General features: G+C 32.5%; 1 protein-coding gene across 9 annotated transcripts in view; it reads right to left on the bottom strand.

Moving 5' to 3' along the window:
- The window catches only part of LRRC7 (leucine rich repeat containing 7), a 555,497-nt gene that overhangs the window by 245,375 nt on the left and 285,223 nt on the right, over positions 1 to 24,899 (bottom strand). For all 9 annotated transcript variants that reach the window (XM_034653683.1, XM_034653674.1, XM_034653676.1 and 6 more), the window contains 3 exons: positions 19,268 to 19,346; positions 7,039 to 7,128; positions 3,890 to 3,946 (listed from right to left, as the gene is read on the bottom strand). In XM_034653683.1, the coding sequence (XP_034509574.1) occupies positions 3,890 to 3,946; positions 7,039 to 7,128; positions 19,268 to 19,346 (226 nt within the window). The remainder of the gene's footprint in view (positions 1 to 3,889; positions 3,947 to 7,038; positions 7,129 to 19,267; positions 19,347 to 24,899) is intronic.

Below are 24,899 nucleotides of genomic sequence, written 5' to 3'. Positions count from 1 at the left end.
TCTCATTAATAATGCTTTAATGTAGCTCTGGTTTTAATTTATATTTATAATTCAAGGGATCTTTTGTCTTAGAGAATGTCCAGATAAGGTATAATGTTTCAGTGCCATTTGTGAATAGTTATATGTATGCTGTATGTGGGTCCTTAGGCATTCTCACAAACATGGGGAATTTTTATTTAAAAATAAAACTCACCATTGTCACTATTTATATGCTGTTAGATTACTTCCATGGAAACAATTCCTAAATTTCATTTTATTTTTTTAAGATTTATTTATTTAGTTTGAGAGAGAGAGAAGGAGAGTGCAAGGTGGGGAGGGGCAGAGGGACAGAGAGAATCTCAAGCCGATTCTGTGCTGAGCATGGAACCCAATACGGGACTCAATTTCAGGACCCTGAGATCATGACCTGAGCCAAAACGGAGAGTTGGACGCCTAACTGACTAAGCCACCCAGGCACCTCCCAAATATCATTTAAAAAATTGTTCTAACCTTTCATTTTTTATCTTGACAAATGTTATGTTTCTTGACTAAATGTATCACATTTTAATGACAAAAGCAGTAAATTATACTACTTTTGGTTTCTTTAGTTGTTATAAATATTAATTTCCTTAATTTGAAATTATTTTCCTTCTTTGTCATGCCTTAGCTATTATTATGTGTAACTCAACCACCACAAGGAGCATGTGTGTGCTTATGTGTGTGTGTTTGCTATGTGTAGGTTTAAAAATCTAGGCTCAGCTATCAGCTATTGAGAGACTCATCTGATTATAATATTTAATATTTCATGGAGTTTTCAATGGAGAAAAGTAATCAAGTGACACAAAATATCCAGGTCATATAACATATATTTCTAATTGTGAATTAGTATATTAGCATTCTTGTTTATTTACTGAGTGTTAACTATTTGCCAGATACTGTTTTAGGCGCTGGAAATACAGCAGTAGCAAAGCAGAGATAAGTCTTCTTAACAGAACTTATGTTCTTCTGAGGAGATCATCTCCAAGTAAACAAAGAGTCAAAATAATTTAGAGAACCATAAATGATATGAAGAAAATCAAAAGAAATAGTGGAATGGCAGAAAGGCTAAGAAGGGACAAACTTATGTGATGTACTCTGACAAGGCAACATCTGAAGAAAGATGTGAATCATAAGTAAGGTCTAGCCATGCAAAGACTTGTGGTAAGAGAGTTCTAGATAGAGAAATACTGCAAAAACTCCAAAATGGGAACAAACTCATTTTTTTACTTCCCCTCAAAAAACATAATTTTGAAGATAATTCTGCTATGAGGAAAAGTGTACCGTGAAAACTAAAAGTTTTCTTTTTGTTTATCCGACTTTTTCAGATGTTCAATATCCTCAATTATTACACATAATCAAGACCTACTGTTTCAGGGATTTTTAAGCAAATGAGTATCTGAGGAATTTAATTTTCTCACTCATTCATATACCTAGAAGAATGATCATAAAGGAACTATTATAAACAGGAAGTTTATAATAGTAACTTGTATGTAGTAACAAAGAGAATTTGTCCTAAACTCTGCATATATCAAAATGTCTCGTATATCAAAATACTAGTTTACTTAAAGGATACACATTTTAATGTAGGTTATATTGTAATTCTTACACATTTTCACATTTTGCACAGATTGACTTTTAAAACAAAATGAAGAGAAAATCACTGAGGACCCAATAAAGACTTAGCATCTTGTTTGTATCTCTGAGAAAAGCATGAGCTATCTCTTTCTGGAGTAATCATTATAAAACTAAAATTGTTTTTCCTAAAATGACATTTTTTCTTTTCATTGGAAGTAAAAAATAAAGGATAGTAGAAAGCTCTCACATATTTCTTAGTTACAGGTCTAAATTGGTGATTCAAAGGTACTAAATTTAATACATACTGAAAAAGTATTTTTATTCAAGACAAAACTTTATGCAATTCTCATTTTATAGATACCAAAGCCAAAATATAGTTCTCTGTATTTTATGCATGTCCTTGGTTCTTTAAATTTTTGTCTATAAGTTTAAAAATAACATACTAGATTAGATATAACTTTGAAAATGATTTTTTAAAATGCAAAACTAAAATAGTTATACAACTTAGCCACACATAACGGTCTGTCAAGGAGACCCAGGGTCATTTCTACACATCTTTACAATATTTTTTAATGCTAGGCATACTCAAATCCATATTATTCTAATAATTTTATTCTGTTTGATAGTAGGCCATAGTTTAAAAGCCTACAGAATGCCCCTGCACCAACTATGAGCATCATTACTCATTACTCTGAACTATTGACACAGCTACCTCATATCGAGTCCATATTACCAATATGTGGTCAGATTTTAATTTGTATTTAAAATTTCTATTTAAAAAATATATATTTAAAAACCTGACAATCTGTGTCAGATTTATTTTATATTTACATCAAAACTATTATTTGAAAGCAAAGGGGAAAGGGTTTTCCTCCACATAACTCAATATTTTCTCCTTGACCTAAATGTATACATTTAGATGAAGAGGACAACTGCTCTTTTACTGTGGTTTGGATTCTACTTAGCCATATTTCCATTCTATTTTAAATGCAGACATTTAAAGCATTAGGGATGCAATGTTGGCAACTAGCTGCACTTGCAGACGATTACTGCCAAACAAGTAACACTCTCAACCGTATTCCCATCTTTGTTTATGCCCCCAAGCTGGGAGAGGTGTCTTCCATTAGACCTATGTATAATGCTCTGGCTTAGAGAAAAGCTAGTCAAAATTGCAGGATGTCCAGCTTTGGAGACATTTCCTCCTTTTCATGTTCTCTCCTTGTCTTCCACTTATGGGGGAATGAATAGATGCTTTATTTCTATGTATATTTAAAAAATGAAATCATATCATTATTGAAACTTTTATATTGCAGGGACAGAATTTTCATACATAATATCATATACGAAATGTATTTGAAGGTATTTTATTGACATATTGGTTAAAAAAATCAATCAAATTCAGTCTAGTTAGCTTAGCGAAAGGATTCAAAAAGTAAAAAATAAAATTAAGTTTTGGTCCTGCAGTAGAAAGGTCTGCTTATATGTTGGAAAATTTATCACTGTATTCATTATTTTTCTGTAATACTGTAGGAGGGTAATAATAGCAATATAGTACTTTTAATAATCTAATTGTAACATATACAAGTCATATTGATTTATTTGGGTAAAAAATTCCCCATTTTATATAATTTTTGACTTTCAAAAATATTTTTTTTCTGTACAAGACAAAATTCTATTATTAGACACAAACAAGGCAAGGCAGGATGAAACACAGCATTTTATTAAATTAAACACTGCATACAATTTGGAGGATTACTTTTCCAATAAAAATATCCTGTACTTTCATATAAACCAAATTTTAAATGAACTAGTAAAAAGGGACAGTTTGGAAGAATGTATAAAATTTCTGACAAACCATTTTGGATCCTTAGAAAAATTTTAATCACTTTTATGAAATATTTTTGCATATTCTCGACTTAAAAACTGAAAGCTATCACAATCTATAAATTAACTGGAAGAATTAGAAAATGATTAGATTGAACCTTTTGAAACTGTTGATTGTTTTGAGCTAGAAAAATGTCAGTTTCATAAGTTTCAAAGTGGTAACTTCCTGGTGTGCATGTTCAGCTACGAGAAGAACCTTCGCTTTGACTTGTAATTACACTGTATTCTAAAGCACAGTACATTTTTACTTAATATGAATCTCATAGTATACTGCACTTTTTAGGCTCTAGGAAAAAATTGTAGAAAGATTAACTCAATCAAAATGGCTAAGCATAGCCAAAATAAAAATAGTCCTTTTTTTCCTACAACTAAAAATCACAATTCAAAATTTACAAAATACATAGTCACTTACTTTGGTAGAGTTTTCAAATGATTTTCTCTTAACTCCAAGATCCGCAATTTGACAAGTCTGTAGAAGTGAATAAAAAAATTGCTTCTTAATATTTCTCTATAAAACGATATCCTATGAGAAAGTCAATTATCACTGCATTATCCAAACAACTATGTCTGAACATTACATATCATGGGTTAAAGATTTTAAAGAATTATACAAATTTATTGTAAGTAGGGTTGCATCAACATTGGACAATGACAAATACCAGTTTACTAAAAATAAAGATCATTCAAAGCAGCTATCATTGGGTCCAAGTAATCTAAATTTCATGTTCTATAAAAATATATTCACTGTTGTTTAATTGTAGGTAACAGATTATTTAATATCTACTTAATACCAGGTGCTGTGTCCACTGGAATATGGTAATAATGTCCCTAAAGAGACTCTAAATGAACTTATAAAGCAAAGAGGATAGCATAGTGGTTAAAAGCTTGAGCTTTGTGGTCAGATGGATTTGGATGAAATCCAGACTGTCATATTTTATCGTTGTGACATTGGGTGCATTAATCAACCCCTCCTAACTTTAGTTTCCCAAACTAAGTTCCTACATCTCACACTTACCTACCTGTTAAGCTCTACAGTGTGAGACATACTATTGTTAAAATGCCTATAACTGACCTTTAAAAGGTACTCAGTTGAGGCTACTTTACAACAAATATTAGGGGTGCCTATGTGGCTCAGTCTGTTAAGCATCTGCCTTCGGCATTGGTCATGATCCCAGGGTCCTGAGATCAAGCCCTGAATTAGGCTCCCTGCTCAGTGGGGAACCTGCTTCTCCCTCTCCCCCTGCTTGTGCTCTCTCTCATTATCTCTCTCTCTCTCTCTCTCAAATATATAAATAAAATCTTTTTTTTAAAAAAAAGATCAAATATTAATTGCATTCTCTGAATTCTTGGTGTTTTGGGAATATTGCGGTATTTGAACTATTTCTCCCACATTTACTTGGCTTTTAGATATTCATCTAGGTCTCCTCCCCTTTTCTTTGTGTTTTGACTGCTACCAAGTTTCAAATTTAATTTAATTTTAAAACTCTTAATCTCCATATGAAATAAAGTGATTCAGTTATTCACAGCATGGTTATATTGCTAATAAAAGAGGTTTCTTAAACATCTGTATATCTCAAATCTTCTCAACATCTGTACTAGTACGAAGTTATTTTGTAACTTACTTTGGCTTTTAGGGGCACCAAATCTCATGTTTTGGAAGGAAATTAAATAATTCTTTTGTTACATTATCCATCTGAAAGTTAAAAATCTTTTTAGACTATAAAAATAGAGCATGTCTTGGCAGACAATTTACACAAAATTAAATTCGAGTTCCAAGTGGTTTTGGTATTATGTTTTCTGTTTGCCCAAATCTCTTCCTTGACATTAGGACCACTAGAGAGAACTGGGAAAAATTTAAGTCAAAAAAGTGTGGTCCAGGGTGATAAATATTCTCTGATATGATAAATCAAAAGTTTTTGTATTGTTGCAGTCAGTACCAGACAACAATGATAGTTTATATGAACAAATGGTGAAGTGTCAATTCATTTAGAATCTAGGCAAATGCTCTTTTGAAGATCTTTGAATTTTAAAAACTGCCCAACTATATGGTGTTCGTAGGTGGTATGATATTATGATCTGCAAAAGTAATGGAACTCGGGAAATGTTGATATGCTCTCTGTATATAAAATGAGGCTGTTAAATGTTAAGGGACTTAATTATTCTACTGAGCTTTTCTTAACACCAACAGATAGGTATTGAGTTATACCCAATTTATTATTTGAAATTTCAAAAGTGATCACTTAGAAAAATACAGTTGATGATAAATGTAAAATGTTTTAACTTTAAAGATATAGCTTTCATATATAAAAAATAGTTCATTGTTAACTCCTGGAAACTATTGAAAAATATGAAGATGAAAATAAAAATTATCCATAATTTCACTTCCAAGGAACCAGTTTTTTATCTTACTCATATTTTATATTCAAATTGGTGAACTACAGTTTACATGTTTTATTATAATATGCTCCCAAACATAATTTATAGGAATTAAAAAAGTATTTCTCTAAACTAGATTATAAATTGACATAGTGTTGTCATGGATGTACCATAATACATTTAACTAATCTCCTAGAGAGATGTGCGTTTCCACTTTTTTCATATGGTAAATAATGACAAATATCCTTGTCCACAAATCTTAGTGTGGTATCTGATGAGGATATGATACATTTCTAGAAATAAATTACAAAGGCAGTAATTGTAAATATTTTCAAATCTTTTAAAACACACTGTNTGTCCACAAATCTTAGTGTGGTATCTGATGAGGATATGATACATTTCTAGAAATAAATTACAAAGGCAGTAACTGTAAATATTTTCAAATCTGCATGAAGGTCATAACATTCTGCAATTCCATTAGCTGTGTGTGAGATTATCTTTTTTCCTTACACTGCATAAACAGTTTTTATAATATGATAGAACACAAAGCTCTTTATAGTCACTTTAATTTGTATTCTTTTTATTGTTTGTGAGGATAAACACTTAATGTATTCACTAGCAATTTGTACATTTAATTATGAATTGCTTGTATATGTCATTTACCCATTTCTTCGCTAATGAGTTCTTTGTCTTACTCATTCGTAAGAATTCTTTATATGTTAAGGATATAATTTGCTTTCCATATATAGTGGAAATGTTTTCCCAGTTTATTGTTTTACCATAATTTTAAAATACTTTCTGATATTATTTTATTTTAAATGTATTTATGTAGTCAAATCTATCTACCCACTTATTCTATTTTCCTTTGTTTCTAAACTGTAGAGGTATTTCCCAACGCAAGAGCCATAAATATTCATGTGTATTTTTTCCAGATTATCTCTGATGTTATTTTTTTGTATTAATTCTTTAATTCACCTGCAATTTATTTGATTATTAGTGACATGTAAAAACCTAATTTTACTTCATTTTGGAAAATGTTGCATTAATTAACACTGTCTTACTTAATGAATAATAATGAGTCCTATCTTTAATCATAATTGTCATCTTTGAAGCCTCATGTATTGTGCTGGTAAAGAACTTACCTAAGTGAAATAAAATTTCATCATTTAAATTTTGTATTCTTACCTTCCAAAATTAGCTGGAAGAAATTCAAGAAAGGCGTCATTCAGGTAGAGCTGGGTCAGATTTAGAAGCTGCGTGAAGCCATCAGGGAGTCTAGAAAGGAGTTAAAGATTTAGTCACTGCATCGATGTTGCCATAGAAACAGAACAAAAATATATATATCTCTAAGGAGAGAAAATAGAAGTGTAATACATTTTTCAACTCTCCTTTGGTATCATAGCAATGGAAGAATCTATTGAGCATGTTATTACAGCTTGAAAATTTTGCCTGTTATTAAAATAAATGGCATTCACCCACCCCCACACTGTTCTCCTATGAGGAGATTTATGTCACAGCAACATCATCTCTTACTGTTCCCTAACCTTATGCACACCAGTGAGATATTTTTTTCTAGAAATTTCAGGTTGTATGTCATGTTTTATAATTTTGAATTTAATATTCTTTCTCAATAGAATATTCATATTTATAGCCAGGCAAGGCCATCTATTTACTCTTTCACAAAATCATTAACATATGTCTATACTTTATTGCAATGATGACTAAAACTGCCCAACAGGAAGAGAGAAGTATTCTGTGCTCCTAACTGATAATCTATGTGCATTGTAATTCAAATTTGTTCAATTAATTTTCAACAAAAACGACCAAGAACTTTGAAACTATGAATATACAGAATCTTAAATGCTTTAAGAGGCATTAAAAGAGTTGAAGAAATATCCTTTGGGAAAATTTACCAGTTGAATGAAATAATTATTTGAAATATTTAAATATTTTTCACCAAAAAGATTTAACTCAAGGACTTTCCTGGAGACTTTTTCTTAGAATATTTATTTTTTCCTATACTTAAATTTCTATTCAAACATTTTTAAATGTCTTTATCAATGGTCTAGACAAGACTACGTTGGTTTATAAAATACTTCTAAATAGTGTTCAAATTTGTCTTCACTTCAAATTACAGCCTAGCTCCCTCCTTGCGTTTACTGACAAAATTATTTAAAGGCCTGCCTATACTCACTGTTTTTTATTACTCCTCAAGCCATTGTTTTCTGGCATCTACCCTAACTCTATTACTGAAACTGCACTCGCCAAAGCCTCCAATGACCTCTTAAGTCCCAATTCCATGAACTGAATTTCATTTTGTATCCAGCAATGCCTAGCAACAGTTGTCATGGATTGTTCTCTCTGCTTTGGCTTCGAGTACACACTTTTCCTATTTCCCCTCCTCCTTCTCCTGGGATACTCTGAGTTTCTCCTCCTGTGCCCAATCTTTTGTTAGGAAAAGTTATATATCTAAAAGAATACATGCGTATCTCACAACATAATTTAATAAATAGAAGCAGCATCTTAAAAGAACCTCTGAATGCCCCCCGCAACTACCTCATCCTATTTGCTCCTCAAATTCTTGAATGATGTTTATTATTCTGCTTTCTAGTTTTACTATACTACACCTACTTAAAATCCTAAAAAAAGTGTGGTTTTTGCATGTTTTTAAACATTTTATAAATGAAGTCACACAATGAATATTTTCCTGAAACTTTTAAAAGTTAGTATTGAATTGTGATATTCACCTGTTTTGCTGTCACTGACTGATCACCATAGTATTTCACTGTATGAATATACCACAATTTATTTATTATTCTCCTTTTAATGAACATTACAGTTGTTTCTATTTTATTATAAATATTGTTTCTGTAATATTTTTAATATATGTCCTGGTGTATAGAGATTACTTAAATTATATCCCTCATCATAAGAAATTAATGTCCCTCAGGAACAGCCCTCAACTAATGACCAGTAAGAATATAAATATCTCAGCTTTTTCATCTATTATGTTTGACACCATGTGATACATGTTTTATACTGTTTCCCAGAGGTCCCCACAGAGATTAAGGTCCAGTTGTCCATACTAGTAAATAGTTTGATAACATACCCTCAACAAGTATTTCTTGAGACCATATCCTAAATTTACTGCTTAAATTCTTTTCTAAACACCCACTTCTGGGGAATTCAAACTAAACACAATCAATATTTTTACATTACTTTGTACGAATTCTTTACACACTGTTAGGGTACTCTTCTATTGATTATTTGTGTTACAAATATCTTGTTCCAGTTTGTATTTTGAAGTTGGGTTGTTTTTTACAGCTTCACAGAGGTTGTTTCCACAAATTTCCCTTAAACAGAGGCAGGATTCATGAAAATAGAAAAAGAGAAAGAAGGCAGGGGAATAATGTAGAGGTGAGAATTCACCTTAAGGGAGTGACAGAGAAAGATGAGTTCTAGAGAAAATACTTTATGTACAGAGTGTTGGGAGTTAAGATTTGAGAATATCAGTAGGGGACAGGGTTTAGAGGGTACTGAATGCTTGACTCCAAGGTTTGATTTTTATCCTATAGGATTAAAAAAATCCATGGGAGATCATTGTTTTTCTTTGTTATCTTTTGTTGTAATACATTAGCTCATATCCTGAGAATATGATAGTTTTTATGATAATGGTACAGATGTCCAATAGATTTCAATATACATTTAATTACTATCTTACTCTAACATCCTTATGGTTCCTATACTCATTGGAAAGAAGGTATCACTTATGACTTTTTAAAAAAGAAGATTAATACACGTAAAATGACAAGAATGTTAAAACCTTTGATCTAATAATTTACTTTAACGTGGTAGCTATTAATACATAAAAAAGCTTTAAAATGCTAATTTCCTAGTTTTAAAGACAGTTTGAACTAGTCCAGCTTCCCTTAGTCTACTATTCTGCATATGTATGTGCACTAAATGGTATTACATTATATTATTTCTTTGATCAAAAATTTCATTATTTCTGCTTCTTTGGCAAAGGTTCTTTTTTTTTTTTTTATGCTGCAGGGAAATCTGGTTTCTTATATAGAACACTTCTTTAAGGATTTAAGAATTGACCACACTGTGTAGGTTCCAATTGTAAAACTGGACTGCTAAAAATAAGTTATATGAAAAACCAGAACACAAAGTAAGATACTTTTTTCAGCCTGGTAATAAACAAAGATGTGTTGATATTTTATATCAAATCTTTCTTTTTTTAAAAAAATGTATAAAGTGCTTATTTATGCAGTATATCTTATTTAATACCATGTATATTTTATTTCAATTCACTTCAACAAGAATTTATTGAATAATTACTCTGTACTTATATTCAAAATTAATGTCTTCTTCCTCACTTTCTCAACAGAAGTCTACTCATAGATTTAGCAAAGCTTTACCAATTACTTTATACCAACTTGCTTATACCAAATGCTTATACCAATTGCTTTGTACAAGTGTTAGGCATTTTCTATTCCAGGGATAAATAATAAATTGCTTGAAGCAATGAATTTTAAAAATGTCCTCAATGATCTAGTATTGTAGTTTGAAAACATATTATTTGAAAAAAATATATAAAGTCAGTACGTATGCTAAAGAAAATAATTTTATTTATTTTTAACTTTATGGTGAACTTTGTAGCTTCTAACAGAGACAAAGGCTCCACTTATCAATATTACCATTTCCAGAGGAATGTACAAGGATTCGGTGAGGAAGAAGATATTCCCTAGTAAGCTAGGTAAACTTGATGCAGATGACAGTCAAGGGGTGTCTTTATCCTCCTTCAAGCTCTCTTCAGTGAAATCCAACATTTTACACTAAGTTAGGGAGCTCTCAATAATGAAATGATTTTACTATCCAAAAGTAACTGATGGGGCTCCTGCATGGCTCAGATGTTTGGGCGTCTGCCTTCGGCTCAGGTCATGATCCCAGGGTCCTGGGATCAAGCCCTACTTCGGGCTCCCTGCTCAGCAGGGAGCCTGCTTCTCCCTCTCCCTCTACTGTTTCCCCTGCTTGTGCTCTCTTGCTTTCTCTATCAAAAAAATAAATAAAATCTTTTTTTTAAAAAAAAGTAACTGATGGTTTTCCACATTGGACTGATGTAATAAAGAATTCAAAGGAGAAATGTTTTATGTATATTGGTAAATAATTCTCTCTCCACTAAAGAAACACATTCATCTTATTATTCACTTAAATTAAAATGGCAGAGTCAAACTATACAAAGAAAGTATAATACAACACCCATATAGTTTAGTGGTTGAGCACATGGGCATTGATGTTAGAAGACCTGAGTTTGAATCACAGTTATTTCAACTGTTATCTTTGTGACCTTTATAAATACTTGCATGACTCAATTTCATTATTTGTAAAATGATGATACTATTATCCACTTCCAGAGTTGCTTTAGTGATTAAACGATTACCTCCCCCACAGTAAGAGCTCAGTAAATGAGAGCAATTCTATTACTTGTCCTTGGTATTACTTTTATTCTGATATTTCAATATTAATTAGAATATTAATTTAAATACTTTTATTAATGCTACCTTTATTTTTAGAATAGGCAAATTAAGATCTGNCTGTTATCTTTGTGACCTTTATAAATACTTGCATGACTCAATTTCATTATTTGTAAAATGATGATACTATTATCCACTTCCAGAGTTGCTTTAGTGATTAAACGATTACCTCCCCCATAATAAGAGCTCAGTAAATGAGAGCAATTCTATTACTTGTCCTTGGTATTACTTTTATTCTGATATTTCAATATTAATTAGAATATTAATTTAAATACTTTTATTAATGCTACCTTTATTTTTAGAATAGGCAAATTAAGATCTGCTACCGACAATTTGGTTTTAACATTTTTTTCTAATTGCATTTACTTTAAAAGTTAAATGAAAACATATTACAGGCATTTGACCCCTAATAGAAGAGTTAAACCAAATTACATTACGGGTTTTAGAAACCGTGATCAAGAAGCCAATGTAAAATCTACTCTAATTGAAAAATATTTTACATCTACATATTTTAATTTATACATTGTAAAACTATAAAATTAATATAATAATACTATAGAATATTTGGAATATAAAGAGAAAAGAAAAATATTGCTCATATTTCTACTTTCTTAACACAAACATCATTACCATTTCATGTATTTTAAATCTAGTTTCCAATTAAATGTTTTAACATCACTGCAAAATTGTATCATGATCTCCCTTTACTTTGTAATTATCTTTCAATTTTGCTGTATAACCAGAGTGACTACATAATCTATCATTCAAACTAGGACATTTTTGAGAGTTAAAAATGAGCTATTATTAATCATGTCACATCAAGAGATGTAAACTGGGATGACTTGAGCAAACAGAAACATGTGGTTATGCTATATATAATCTTTGTAACCATCCAGTAGATATGCTATGATTTATTAGCATTATCCTTATCGTTATACATTAAAATGTGTCAAAATTTTCAAAATATATCTTTTAATTTAAACCAAAATCAAATGCTTCTTCAGAATTGGTGAAATACAGTGAAAGGATCCCAGAAATTTAAATGCTATCTTCATGTGTTTCTATCTATAAAAGGGTATGTAGATAATATTACCTACTTTACGAGGTTGCCAAAAAAGATGAAAATGAGATAATGTATCTAAAGGTCTGAGACATGATAGGCTCTCAGTAAATGTTGGTTCATGCTTTTCTCATTAAGTAGCTGTTTTCAATTTTATTATGATAATTTTCACCAATGACTTGGTTAAGGCATTCAGACTATAATATAAAGTTCACACCTAAAACTAAAACTAAGACGATAATATTAAGAACTATAATTGTCATATTCTAGGGTCTTCATGACTTACCACTTCATAGATTTCTTAAAGAAAATGAACAGAAAAGCAAAAGAAAAACCAATGAAACTCAAACATGGTTTTTTGAAAAGAGGAATACAATTGACAGATCTCTAGTCAGACTGATCAAGCAAAAAAAAATAAAATAAAATAAAGAAGACACATATTATGGATGCTAGGAATGAAAGAGAGAGCACCACTAGAGAGCCCATAGATATTAAAGGGTTGATAAAAGAACATTATAAAAAGTTGAATGCCAATAAATTTGAAAACTTATATGAATGTACAAACTCCTGAAAATTACCAACTATCAAAGATCACTCAGAAAAAATAGGAATTTGAATAACCCTATAGTTATTATGGAAATTTAAACTTTTAATTAAAAATTTTCCCATCAAGAGACGTCCAGGCTCAGAGGGCTGCACTGGCAAATCTGACCAATACTTAAGGAGGAAATAATTCGAATTCTATACAAACTCTTATAGAAAATAGAAGAGAATGTTTCCCAACTATTTTTATGAGGCTAGTTTTACCCTGTTACGAAAACCAGGCAAAGAAATGATAAGAAAAGAAATTTTAGACTACTTCATGAATATAGATGGGAAAATCCTTTACAAAATATTAGCAAATCATTAATTAATGTATTAAAAACAATAGCCATTAATTTGTTTTAATAAAGTAATACTTCCTGATCAAGTAAGGTTTATTCCTGGAATGCAAATTTGAATCAACATTCAAAAACCATACAACATAATTCACCATATCATTACACTGAAAAAGAAAAAAAAAGCGTATCATCATGTCAATACATGTTTGGAAAAAAAAAAGAGCTTTGACAAAATTCAATATCCATTGATAATAAAAAGTCTCAGCAAACCAGATATCAAAGATGTGGTAGGCAGATTCCAAGGTGGCCTCCATGACCCTCGCTTCCTGATGTTCATGACCTTGTATGATTTTCCTTTAAGTGTGATAAGACTTGTTACTTGCTTCTAATCAATGGAATATGGAAAATATGAGATGTCCTTCTCATAACTATATTATATAATACTGTCTTGCTAGAAGATTAACTCCACTCAGCTGCTGACCTTACAGAAGCAAGCTGCCACGTTGTGAACTGCCTATGGAGAAGGTCAACATGGCTGGGAACTGTACCAGCCTCTAGGATCCAAGTGTGGCCTTGAGCTGACAGCCAGCAAAAAGCTGGGGCTCTCAACTTTAAAAAAGCAACTAAATGAATTTTTCCAATAACCTGAGTGAATGTGAAAGTAGATTCTTCTTCCATTTAGCCTCCAGATGAGCCTACAGCTTGACTGATACCTTGATTGCAGTTTGGTGAAACTCTGAGGCAGGGAATCATGCTACAACATGCCCAGATTCCTAACTCACAGAAATTGAGAGATAATAAACATGTGTTGTTTGAGCCACTAAACGAGTGGTAATTTCTTACACAGCATTAGAAAACTAACACAGATTACGGTATCTGGACCTGGGATTCTGCTGTAGTAAATTCCTAAAAATGTGGAGTGGTGAAGGAACCAGCTGGTGGTCAAGAGATTGAACAAGAGTTGAAGGACATTACAGAGAAAGCTTAGATATCCTTGTAAAGACTGAAAGCAGAAACCTAAACTTTGAGTGACCTGCTGGAGAGAGCTCAAAAGGAAATGGGTAATGGGTTATTGAAAATTTTCCCAATCTGATAAAAGGCATGACTGAGNAGCTTAGATATCCTTGTAAAGACTGAAAGCAGAAACCTAAACTTTGAGTGACCTGCTGGAGAGAGCTCAAAAAGAAATGGGTAATGGGTTATTGAAAATTTTCCCAATCTGATAAAAGGCATGACTGAGAAAAAAAAGTAACAATCATACACAATGGTGAAAGTCTGAACGCTTTCTCCCTAAGTTGGGAACAAGGCAATGTCTCTTTTAACCTTTTTTATTCAACATTGTACAGAAGGTCCTATCCAGGACAATAAAGAAAGAAAAAGAAATAAATAAAAGGCACACAGATTGAAAATTATGAAAAAAAAAAAACCCAAACCTTCTACATTCACAAGTGACATGATAGTCTACATAGGAAATAGCCCAAATCTACAAAATATTGACTAAAATAAGTGAATTTAGTGAGATTGCAGGATATAGGGTCCATAAAGAAAGACTGATTATATTTCTATATACTAACAATAAACAATTCAGGAATGGAACAATCTTTTGCAATTGCACAAAAAACATGAAATACTTGGAATAAGATGAACGAATCATATACAAGATTCATATGCTGAAATCTACAAAGCATTGATAAAAGAAATTTTATTTTTTAATTATTATTATTATTATTTAAAGATTTCTACTTATTTACTTGACAGAGACAGAGAGAGAGTACAAGTAGGCAGAGCAGCAGGCAGACAAAGAAGCAGGCTCCCCACCAAGCAGAGAGCCGGAACAGAAATTTCAACACAAGGCTCAATCCCAGGACCCCAGGATCATAACCCGAGCTGAAGGCAGATGCCGAACCTACTAAGCAAGCCAGGAGCCTGATAAAAGAAATTTTAAAAGATCTAAGTAGCTATAGAGATATACTATTCTCAGAAATAGCAATATTCAATATTTTTGAGATGCTAATTCTGTCCAAATTGATTTACAGATTCAATGTAATCTCCATTAAAATTCCAGAAGGATTTTACATTTTTGTAGACATTGGCAAGCTGATTATAAAATTTATATGGAAAAGCAAAAGTTATAGATAGCCCAAATGGTTTTGATAAAGAAGAATAAAGTTGAAGGACTGAAATTCCTTGATTGTATGAATTACCATAAAGCTATAGTAATTAAGACAGTATGGAATGGATACAAGAACAGGCATATAGATTAATGTACAAAATGGAGAATTCAGAAATGGATCCAAACACATATGATCAATTGATTTACAAAAAAACAGCACTCAGGTAATTTTATGAAGAAAGGATAATTTTTTCAACAAATGGTAATGGGATAAATGGATATCCATATGCAAACAAACAAGCTAGCAAACAAGCAGGGGGAGGAGCTGAGGGGAAGGGAGAAGGACAAGTAGACTGAGCTGAGCACGGAGCCCGATGCAGGGCTTGATCCCACCACCCTAAGATCATGACCTGAGCTGAAATCAAGAGCTTGATGCTCAACTGAGCCACCCAGGCACCCCTAAAAATTAGCTTTAAATAGATCATAGGCCTAAGTGTAAAGTCTAAACTACAAAAGTTCCAGAGGAAAGCACAGGAAAAATCTTTAAGACTATGAATTTAGCGAAGATCACTTACACAGGAAGGAGAAGCATAAACCAATAAAATAATTTATGAATAGCACTTCATCAAAATTAAAATTTTCTCTTTGAAAGCCACTATTTTAAAAATGAGAAGATAAGTGATAAAATAGGAGGAATTATTTGCATACAAGTAAAGGACTTTTAGCCAGAATATATAAAGAATTTTTTTTTTAAGATCATATTTATTTGTGAAAGGTAGAGAGAACACAAACATGGAAGAGTGGAAGAGGGAGAGGAATTCCTGAAGCAGACCCCCTGCTGATCAGGGAGCCTGGAGCAGGGCTCGATCCCAGGACCCTGGGATAATGATCTGAGCCAAAGGCAGAGGCTTAACCAACTGAGCCACCCAGGTGCCCCTAGAATTCTTATAATTCAATAATAATAAGATAAGCCAATAAAAATGAACAAGAGATGTGGGTGCCTGGGTGGTGCAGTCAGTTAGGCATCTGAGTCTTAGTTTCATTTCAGGTCATGATCTTGGGGTCATAAGATGAGCCCTAGGTCAGGCTCCATGCTGTGCATGGAGTTTGTTTGAGACTCTCCCTCTCCCTCTGCCCATCCCTCCCAGCGTTCTCTCTCTCTAAAATAAATAAATAAATCTTTTTTAAAAAAATGAACAAGAGATTTAAGCTTTTACTGAAGAAGCAATTCAAATTGTAAATAAATACATGAAAATGAAAACATGTTACCTGGACATAAAAAATGTAAATTAAAACTACAGTATAATGCCACAATGAGGTACCACATCTGTTAGCGTGCATGAAGATAGAAAAAAAAAACCCAAAACTGATAGCACCANTAAAGCCCCAAATTTTTTTTTTTTTTTTTTTTTAGATTTTATTTATTCATTTGACAGAGAGCACAAGCAGGAGGAGCAGCAGAGGGACTGGGAGAAGCAGACTCCCCACTGAGAAGGGAGCCGGACTTGGGGCTCATTTTCAGGACCCCTGCATCATGACCTGAGTGGAAGGCAGACAGACCCTTAACCGACTGAGCCACCTAGGTGCCCCCCGATAGCACCAAATTCTGACAAAGATGAAGAACAACAAAAATGCTAATAAATTGCTAGTGGGAAAGACAACGGGATAGCTGTTTTGGAAAACAGTTTGGAAATTTCTTAAAAGGTTAAACATACATGCACCATCTTACCCCATATACCACTCCTAGGTGTTTACCCAATGGAAAACATATGCTGACACAAACATCCAAAATGTCTACCAATTGATAAATGGATGAATAAATTGTGGTATTTCCATACAATGGAGTATTACCTAGAGATAAAAAGGAATGTAATACTGACTCTTGAACCAGTGTGGATAAATCTCAGAGTCATTGTGTTAAGTAAAAGAAGTCAGACACAAAAGTATGATATCATTTATATGACATTTTGGAAAAGGCAAAACTATGGGTACAGAAATCAGAGAAGGGGATGATTGAGCTGAGGGAACTTTTTGGGGAGATGGAAATAGTCTATATCTTATTATAGTGGAGGTGCACAATTGTATACATTTGCCAAATTCACTGAGCCATACAGCTAAAAGGTGAATTTTACTATATATGAATTATATCTTAAAAAACCTTTAAAATTAGTATAATACAAAAATTGACTTCTGCATAATTTTTTTTATGAATTCCCAAACTACTTAATGCTTTTAGTGTTAGTCATTTTTAATGAAATAAGTCATATTCATTCATCTTTTAAAAAGCCAAATGTATGGAAGGTATTCAGAGACACAACCAATAAAACTATAGTTTTGAAGCTTCTTAAAGATACAAATTATAATCTGATCTCCACTCCCAAAGACCTTATCATGATTCCTAAATAAGATGAGCTTTTAGGATTAAAGAACTAGAAGTCAAAACAATTCATCATCTGCCCTGGATTATGATTTAAGGCTATGGATGTAGTCTTGATGTGAAAAGTTAGTCATGTCTATTTGTTGAGAGAATTGCATTCTGGTTTAAGAGTTTTGGAAAATACTTTTCACAGTTTTTTTTTTTCCTCTTCCATATTCTACTTTTAAGCACATTTCTACATTTCTCTTTCAAGCACATTTTATTTCTTGATGTCCCATACTTTCTACTAAAGGCCGTAAGTTATTTGACAAACCATTCACTGTAAAGATCTCCATCTAAACTTCTATCTTCTCCTTTATATTCTGTTCCTAGTCTCATCTACAGCCTCTTCTCATGACCCATAGAGAAACCATCCTCATTACTCCCTCTTCTCAATAGTACTGATGAAAAATTTCCCTTCAAACTCCCTTTGATAAACTTTCTTTGTTCTAAAAAATACTCCACTCATTAAATGCCTTTCCAGTGGGCTTCAGGTTCTCCCAGTCACTCCAATTTAATATAAACAGAGGACTTAAGGTTTTTCTCAAATCCTACTGTCAGTTTTTGTATAATTATAATTTCTGTCTTACCAAGATTCATTATTTGCATCCCAATACCACTAATTTGTTTCAACCTCTTCCAGATATTGCTGCTACTGTTTTTCCAGATTTTATGTCCACTTCTATTGTTAAGTGACTTTAACATTCAGATTCATGACTTATCCAATCCATTCACTCCATGGTTTCTTACCTATTTGACTGCACAGCACACACTATCCCTATGACATAACCATAATTTACCAACAGGGACACATGCTGGATCTCATCTTCCCATGCTATTTCTCTACTAACAGATCCTAAAGCATAAATGCTCATTTCTGATCACAGCATCTTTACCATCCAAGTCTTCCATTCTGTTATCCTCATAAAATTGTTGTTTTGCTCCTCCTTGTACACAATAGTCTCTTTTTTCTGGTCATACTTAATTCATTTTCCAGCTGGAACTACATGATCAGCTATTTTCATGCACCTATCAATATCTCAAACTCTTGTACTCCTGAACTTTCATTAGATCCTTGATGTTAATTTTCCACCATGATCGTAAATAATAACTGTTTCTTTCACTTCAGTGCTCTTTCATGGAATGTTTCCTGAGAGCCAGAGGATGATGACATAGTTTACTTCAAAGTAATGTCATCTTGTGCCGATTAGGCCTTCATCATTATTCAGCAATGCTTTTAATCATCTTTTGTTAAACTATTCTGATTTGATTATTTTTCCTCATTCTATTAAATTTAATTTTAAATGCAGCATTTAAAATTCATTTATTATGTGAATTTCCTTTATCTGGGTACATGATTATCCAATGGAAACATAAATAAAAATAAAATGTAATCATACTCACTTAGAAATGGGATTGACACTGGCTTCAATAATTGTTAAACACTTACAGCACTTAATGTTTTCTGGAAATTCTTGTACACCTAAAATGTAAAGAAAGAAAAAGCACATGAAAATGTCCCAGCAAAAATTCTTAAACTATACCTCTAATATTAAGACTAATTAAAACTATGAATTAATATATAGTATAGATATAATACCAATACACCATTAGGATAATCTTTTAAGTAAGTATAATAATGTAATAATATATTAGTGTTATATAATACATACATACATTTAAAAAATAAAATTTAAATAATATTTTATCACAGTAATAGTAGGAAAATGGATAAAAAATTGAAGATAATTATATATTTGGCATAATATAGATCTTGGTTCTATACTAACTTAAAGCAATAAAAATAATCAGGTGTTTGGTCATTAAATGCTGCTACTGGGGGAATGGGATATCAGCAGATATAAAGAAAAGAGAAGATAAAAATATGTGTTTCTTTTATTTTATAAGATGAGAAGATTAAACACATGCATGTGAAAAATATCTAAGGCTATATCATAAAACCAGTAGATATTCCCAAATTAATGTGGGTGGGTCTCTAACAAATTTTATGCAATTTTTCCTGTTGGCTGCACAGAGTGTAGTTCTGCATCTGCCTGAAAGGGTAAAGAGGTGAGCAGCTCTTCCTTGGGTCCTCTCTGGAGTCTCTGAGATAGCCAGCCTGGCTCATCACCCTTGGAGAACTGCTCATCTGCTTGTGCTGTAGGCAATGCCACAGAAAAACACAGGTCTTTCTACAAAACTGAAAATCAGTAAGCCACAAACCTAATCCATAAATGTGAGGGTCAAAGAAATAAAAGATGTGGAGGATATTTCAATTGATACAAGTGAATCAAATATAGTAGGTCCTATAGAAGAGAAGGCAGAAATATGAAGTTATTACTATATGTCTACAGTACTATCTGCTCTAAATTTTTGAAATGATTATTAAGGGTGTAAAAATTTCTACAAGGTACTACTCCTGCTCACTACTTCATAGCTGACAAAAGGATGAGGAACATTTTGCAGGTTTTGTTGAACTTTTTAGTGATGGATACACAAGAAAGAAAAGCCTCCACCTTACTAGATTCCATTGACCTAGATCACCATGTCTACAAAACCTTGAAGCCCAGTGAAGCAGCAGGAGGACCACCAAACCAAGACAGGTCACTATCCACTGCAAATGAAGGTTATAAAAGACAATATGGGGATGTTTCTCGTGCTTTTTCTCCCTACGTGAAATTTCATCAGAAACTATGCTGTCCTAAAGTTATTTCTGAAGTATACCAGCTTCTTAATAAGAACCAAAGGAAGTGTAAAAGTTGCATTATGAACAGATTGAATAAGAGCCAATTTTCTTTTTTGGAAAGGCCATAATACCTACAGATGCCCTCATTAACTAGACCTTAATAAAATGGCAAAGAAGCTAATAAGTTAATCCTTGAGATGTCCTCAACATTTTCCCTTAGTATTTTTATTTACTTTGGATATCAGCAACCAACAGGGGGATAGTCATTTACCCCTTTCACTTTTTCTGTTTGGTCACCAATTTGGGCTCATTGCATACTGGTGTACCTGGTGCCTTATCAAATACTACTAAATTATTTGTTTAAAAACTTTTATTAGGTTGTTTGCAGTTCAAACTTCAAAGCAGAGTCTATTGAATTAAGATGGAATCCCAACTTCATCACTTACTGGCTGGGTAACCTTACGCAAGTCATTTAAATGTTCAATGTCTTAGTTTCCTACTTTGAAAATTGGTGATTATACAAATGGTTTCAAAGAGAATTGTGGTGAGGATAGAGAGATAAAGCAGATAAAGTAATTGGCACAATGTGCTGCATAAATGTTATCTATAATTATTAAAATTACAGTTGACACTTGAACAACATGGATTTGAACTGCAAGGGTCCACTTATACATGCATTTTTTCAATAAATACATGCAGTACTGTAAATGTATTTTCTTTCCTAACATTTCCTTTCTCTTGCTTACGTGGCTCTAAGAATACAGTATTAACACATTTAATACACAAAATATGTGTTAATCGGGTGTGTGTTATTGATAAGGCTTCCAGTCAACAGAAGGGATTTGGAATTAAGTTTTGGGAGAGTATAAAGTTATATGTGGATTTTCGACTGTGCAGGGGAATGGCATCCAACATCCCCATGTTATTCAAGAGTCAACAGTAAATAGAAGCAGACTGTCTCAGTCAAGAGAAGAACCAAATATCAAAATGAGCTGGCTTGAGGTAATACATTTATAAAATTTATCCACCTAAGAGAACAAAGCAAATAAGTAGGAATTAGTGTGCTGAAAGAATATTCCAATATCTAATCAACATGTATCTGAGATAAATGCTCTAAAACAGTTCCAAGGAAACTTTACCGTATGTCCTAATATATGGGCCCTAGAGTTTAGGAAAAGTTCTAGAGCACATCTTTAACTCATAGTTCAATCTAAACATGAAGAGGCAGTTTAGCAAAGGGTTAAAAGCACAGGTTGGAACCATGACCATGACTTCGGTGTGGTTACATAACTAGCCATATACTCTTATGTGGTATAATATTTGAGCATCACTTATTCATTTCTTGTCCAATTCACAGGGTTGATCTGAGTATTAGATGGTAGGTAGGTAAAGCAATTAGTATCATGTCTGGCACTTAATAAGTGCCCAATATATACTAGATAAAATTCACGTATTAATAAGAGGTAAGGTAACTTACTCTTCTCCATGCCACTGTGTAAAATAATTTAATTCTCTTAATAATCGTGTGAGGAAGATATATTAGGTAATATTATTTTCATTTTATGGATGAAAAACCATACATTAACAAAGAATAGGTGACTTATATAAACACCTAATGGGTGTTTATAGATGAGAATGGATACAAGTAGGAATTAATTCAATATTTTAACACTATATCTTCTATTCCTTTTTACTTCATTATGTTCCTTCCTATTAAAATTATGATAGATTTGATTATAGAATCCACACCTTTATCAACCAGTCTTTGTGATTGATCTGTCTGGTCCTCTGAAACATAATGTTTTCAATTTATAAAAAAGGTTATATTTGTATATATATATATGTATACATGTATATATATATATATATTTGTGTATATATATGTATACACACACACATTTTCTAACATGAACTTTGTTTTGATTTTCAAATGTACTCATCCAGAAATACAAGGATACGTACCCTCCACTTTAACAATATATCTATTTCAACCATTTTTACTTGTGATAACTAGGAAATGGGGGGGGGTCAAGCATTTGTAGACAACTACAATTCAAGTTCCTACTCCCTGTTTTTCAGTTGAGGCAACACACAAACTTTCTAACATAGGCCTATAAGGAACTCTCTTCCAAGGGTATTAAGAGTTTACTTTTGGGAATCCTGGGAGGTTCAAGCTCATTATATTTAGACTAGATTCATAATTTTTTTTTAAGATTTATTTATTTATTTATTTGAAAGAGACAGCCAGCGAGAGAGGGAACACAAGCAGGGGGAGTGGGAGAGGAAGAAGCAGGCTCCTAGTGGAGGAGCCTGACGTGGAGCTTGATCCCAGAACGCTGGGATCACGCCCTGAGCCGAAGGCAGACGCTTAACGACTGCGCCACCCAGGCGCCCCTAGACTAGATTCAAACATAGGCTGAAAAACCAATGAGAACTGTACTCTAAAATAATTACATGGCAAAATATAGTCAAATTGGTGTATTTAGTTTTAAAAATGGACTACTGTTCTTTTCACAAATAGCTGATGGTACCAATAAATGTTTACCTTCTCAATTAAAACACTATGGTAATATTTAATATGTTTACTTCAGTAACTGTACCACAAAACTATTTTGAATATGTTCAAAGAAATGCTGTCAAATGAGAAATGACATTTCTGCATCCTGAACTTAGAAACAAAACTTTTAATGTAATGGAATTAATCAAAGTTGCATTAACAGAATATTAATGCATTGAAGTAAAAAATATATAATTGACTACTTTCTCTGATTAATTGTTTTCTTTGCCCTTCTTTTTTTAAATGAAGTTAGATTGAAAAAGTTCCTGCATAACTTTCAATTATTCAAGAACTTATCCATTTTGTGGATTATTCGTTCTTGTTCTCTTTCCTGCTTCCTCCATTTGACCATTACACATCTCTGTCATTCTTGCAGAGGATGTGCAGAAGAAGGGAAAGAGGAGAATTCTGAAATCAATCAGTTATGGATCTTTCCTGACTAGCATGGGAGAAGTTGAAAAATCATAGCTAAATTTAGATTTTAGCATATCTGGATGTTTTTATTTGGACTGTCTTATCTATTACTAACACAGATGACTAAGTCTTGACAGAATGATCATAAACTTGTAAATATAATATAGATTTAAGCTTATTTAGTTATAAAAAAGATTAGTGGTGTCAAAATACAGAAAAAAAGAAAACTAAATTGTCTTTAAAATCTTGGGTTAGGCTTTACGTTGGTTTTAAGTTGATATTGAAGTATGAAAGCAAATGTTTTTCCCCATGCAACAGATTAAGTATGGAGTCTAAGTGAAGCAAACAATTTTTTGATTATCAAACAAAAAGCCTAACAATAGTAATAGCAACATTGACCCTTATAATCATAAATGAAAGGCAAACCAAAATGTAAGACATTTATATAACATATAAACTGTTAACTCTTATTTTCTGAATATATTTATTTAATGTTATAATTTTTACCTGTCCTCATTCTAAATCCTCACCTAAATCCTCAGTCTAAATATCATCCATACAAATACTTTTAAATTCTATCATCTGCATGAAAATTTATTCTACTATTTTAGTCCATGTCGCTTTCTCCTCTTAACACCTAGCATTTTAGATCATACTATGTCTGAAATTAAATAACACTAAGAAATGAGACATAGTACTTGCTTATAAGTTGAGGAGTCACTGTTCACCATCTTATTATATATAGTTTTCCGATATTTGAATCACTAGCTGTAATTATAAGGTTCCTGAGAGAAAAGGGCCATTCATATATTCGACAAATATTTGAGCACCCACTCTGTTAGGAACTGCACTAAACATTGGGGATACAGCATGATAAAGATGGATACATTGTCATTTGCAGAGCTTGTATTCTAGTAGATGAATTTGTACAATAAAACATAGTGATAATTAATATAAATATATAAAATTATATAGTATCCTAGCAATAAGAAGTGCTATGGGAAAAGGTAATTAAAGCAGAATGAAGAAGGATCAGAAACACCTGGGAATTTTGAGGTTAACTAGGGTGATTAAGGTAAGCCTCATTATTGATTAAGAAGATGGTATTTGGAGACACCTGGATGGCTCAGTTGGTGAAGCATGGGACTTCTGATCGCGGAGTTGTGAGTTCAAGCCCCACATTGGGCCTCCAGCTTACTAAAAAAATAGGATTTTCAAGTATTTATTGAATATTTAGAAAGGCACAAAGGAGCATATGCAGGACAGACCACGGACCCGCACACTTGAGACAGCAGACTGAGAACGGGAGCTCCGGGAGCGCACGCGGGACGGCTGGCGGTTGGCGGGCCACCTGCACGGGGGAGCAGGCGGACTCGCGG

Source organism: Ailuropoda melanoleuca, chromosome 2 (genome assembly GCF_002007445.2).
Source record: "Ailuropoda melanoleuca isolate Jingjing chromosome 2, ASM200744v2, whole genome shotgun sequence".
NCBI lineage: Eukaryota > Metazoa > Chordata > Mammalia > Carnivora > Ursidae > Ailuropoda > Ailuropoda melanoleuca.
Note: the sequence above shows the minus strand (reverse complement) of the source record. Positions and strands in the feature narration are given on the sequence as shown.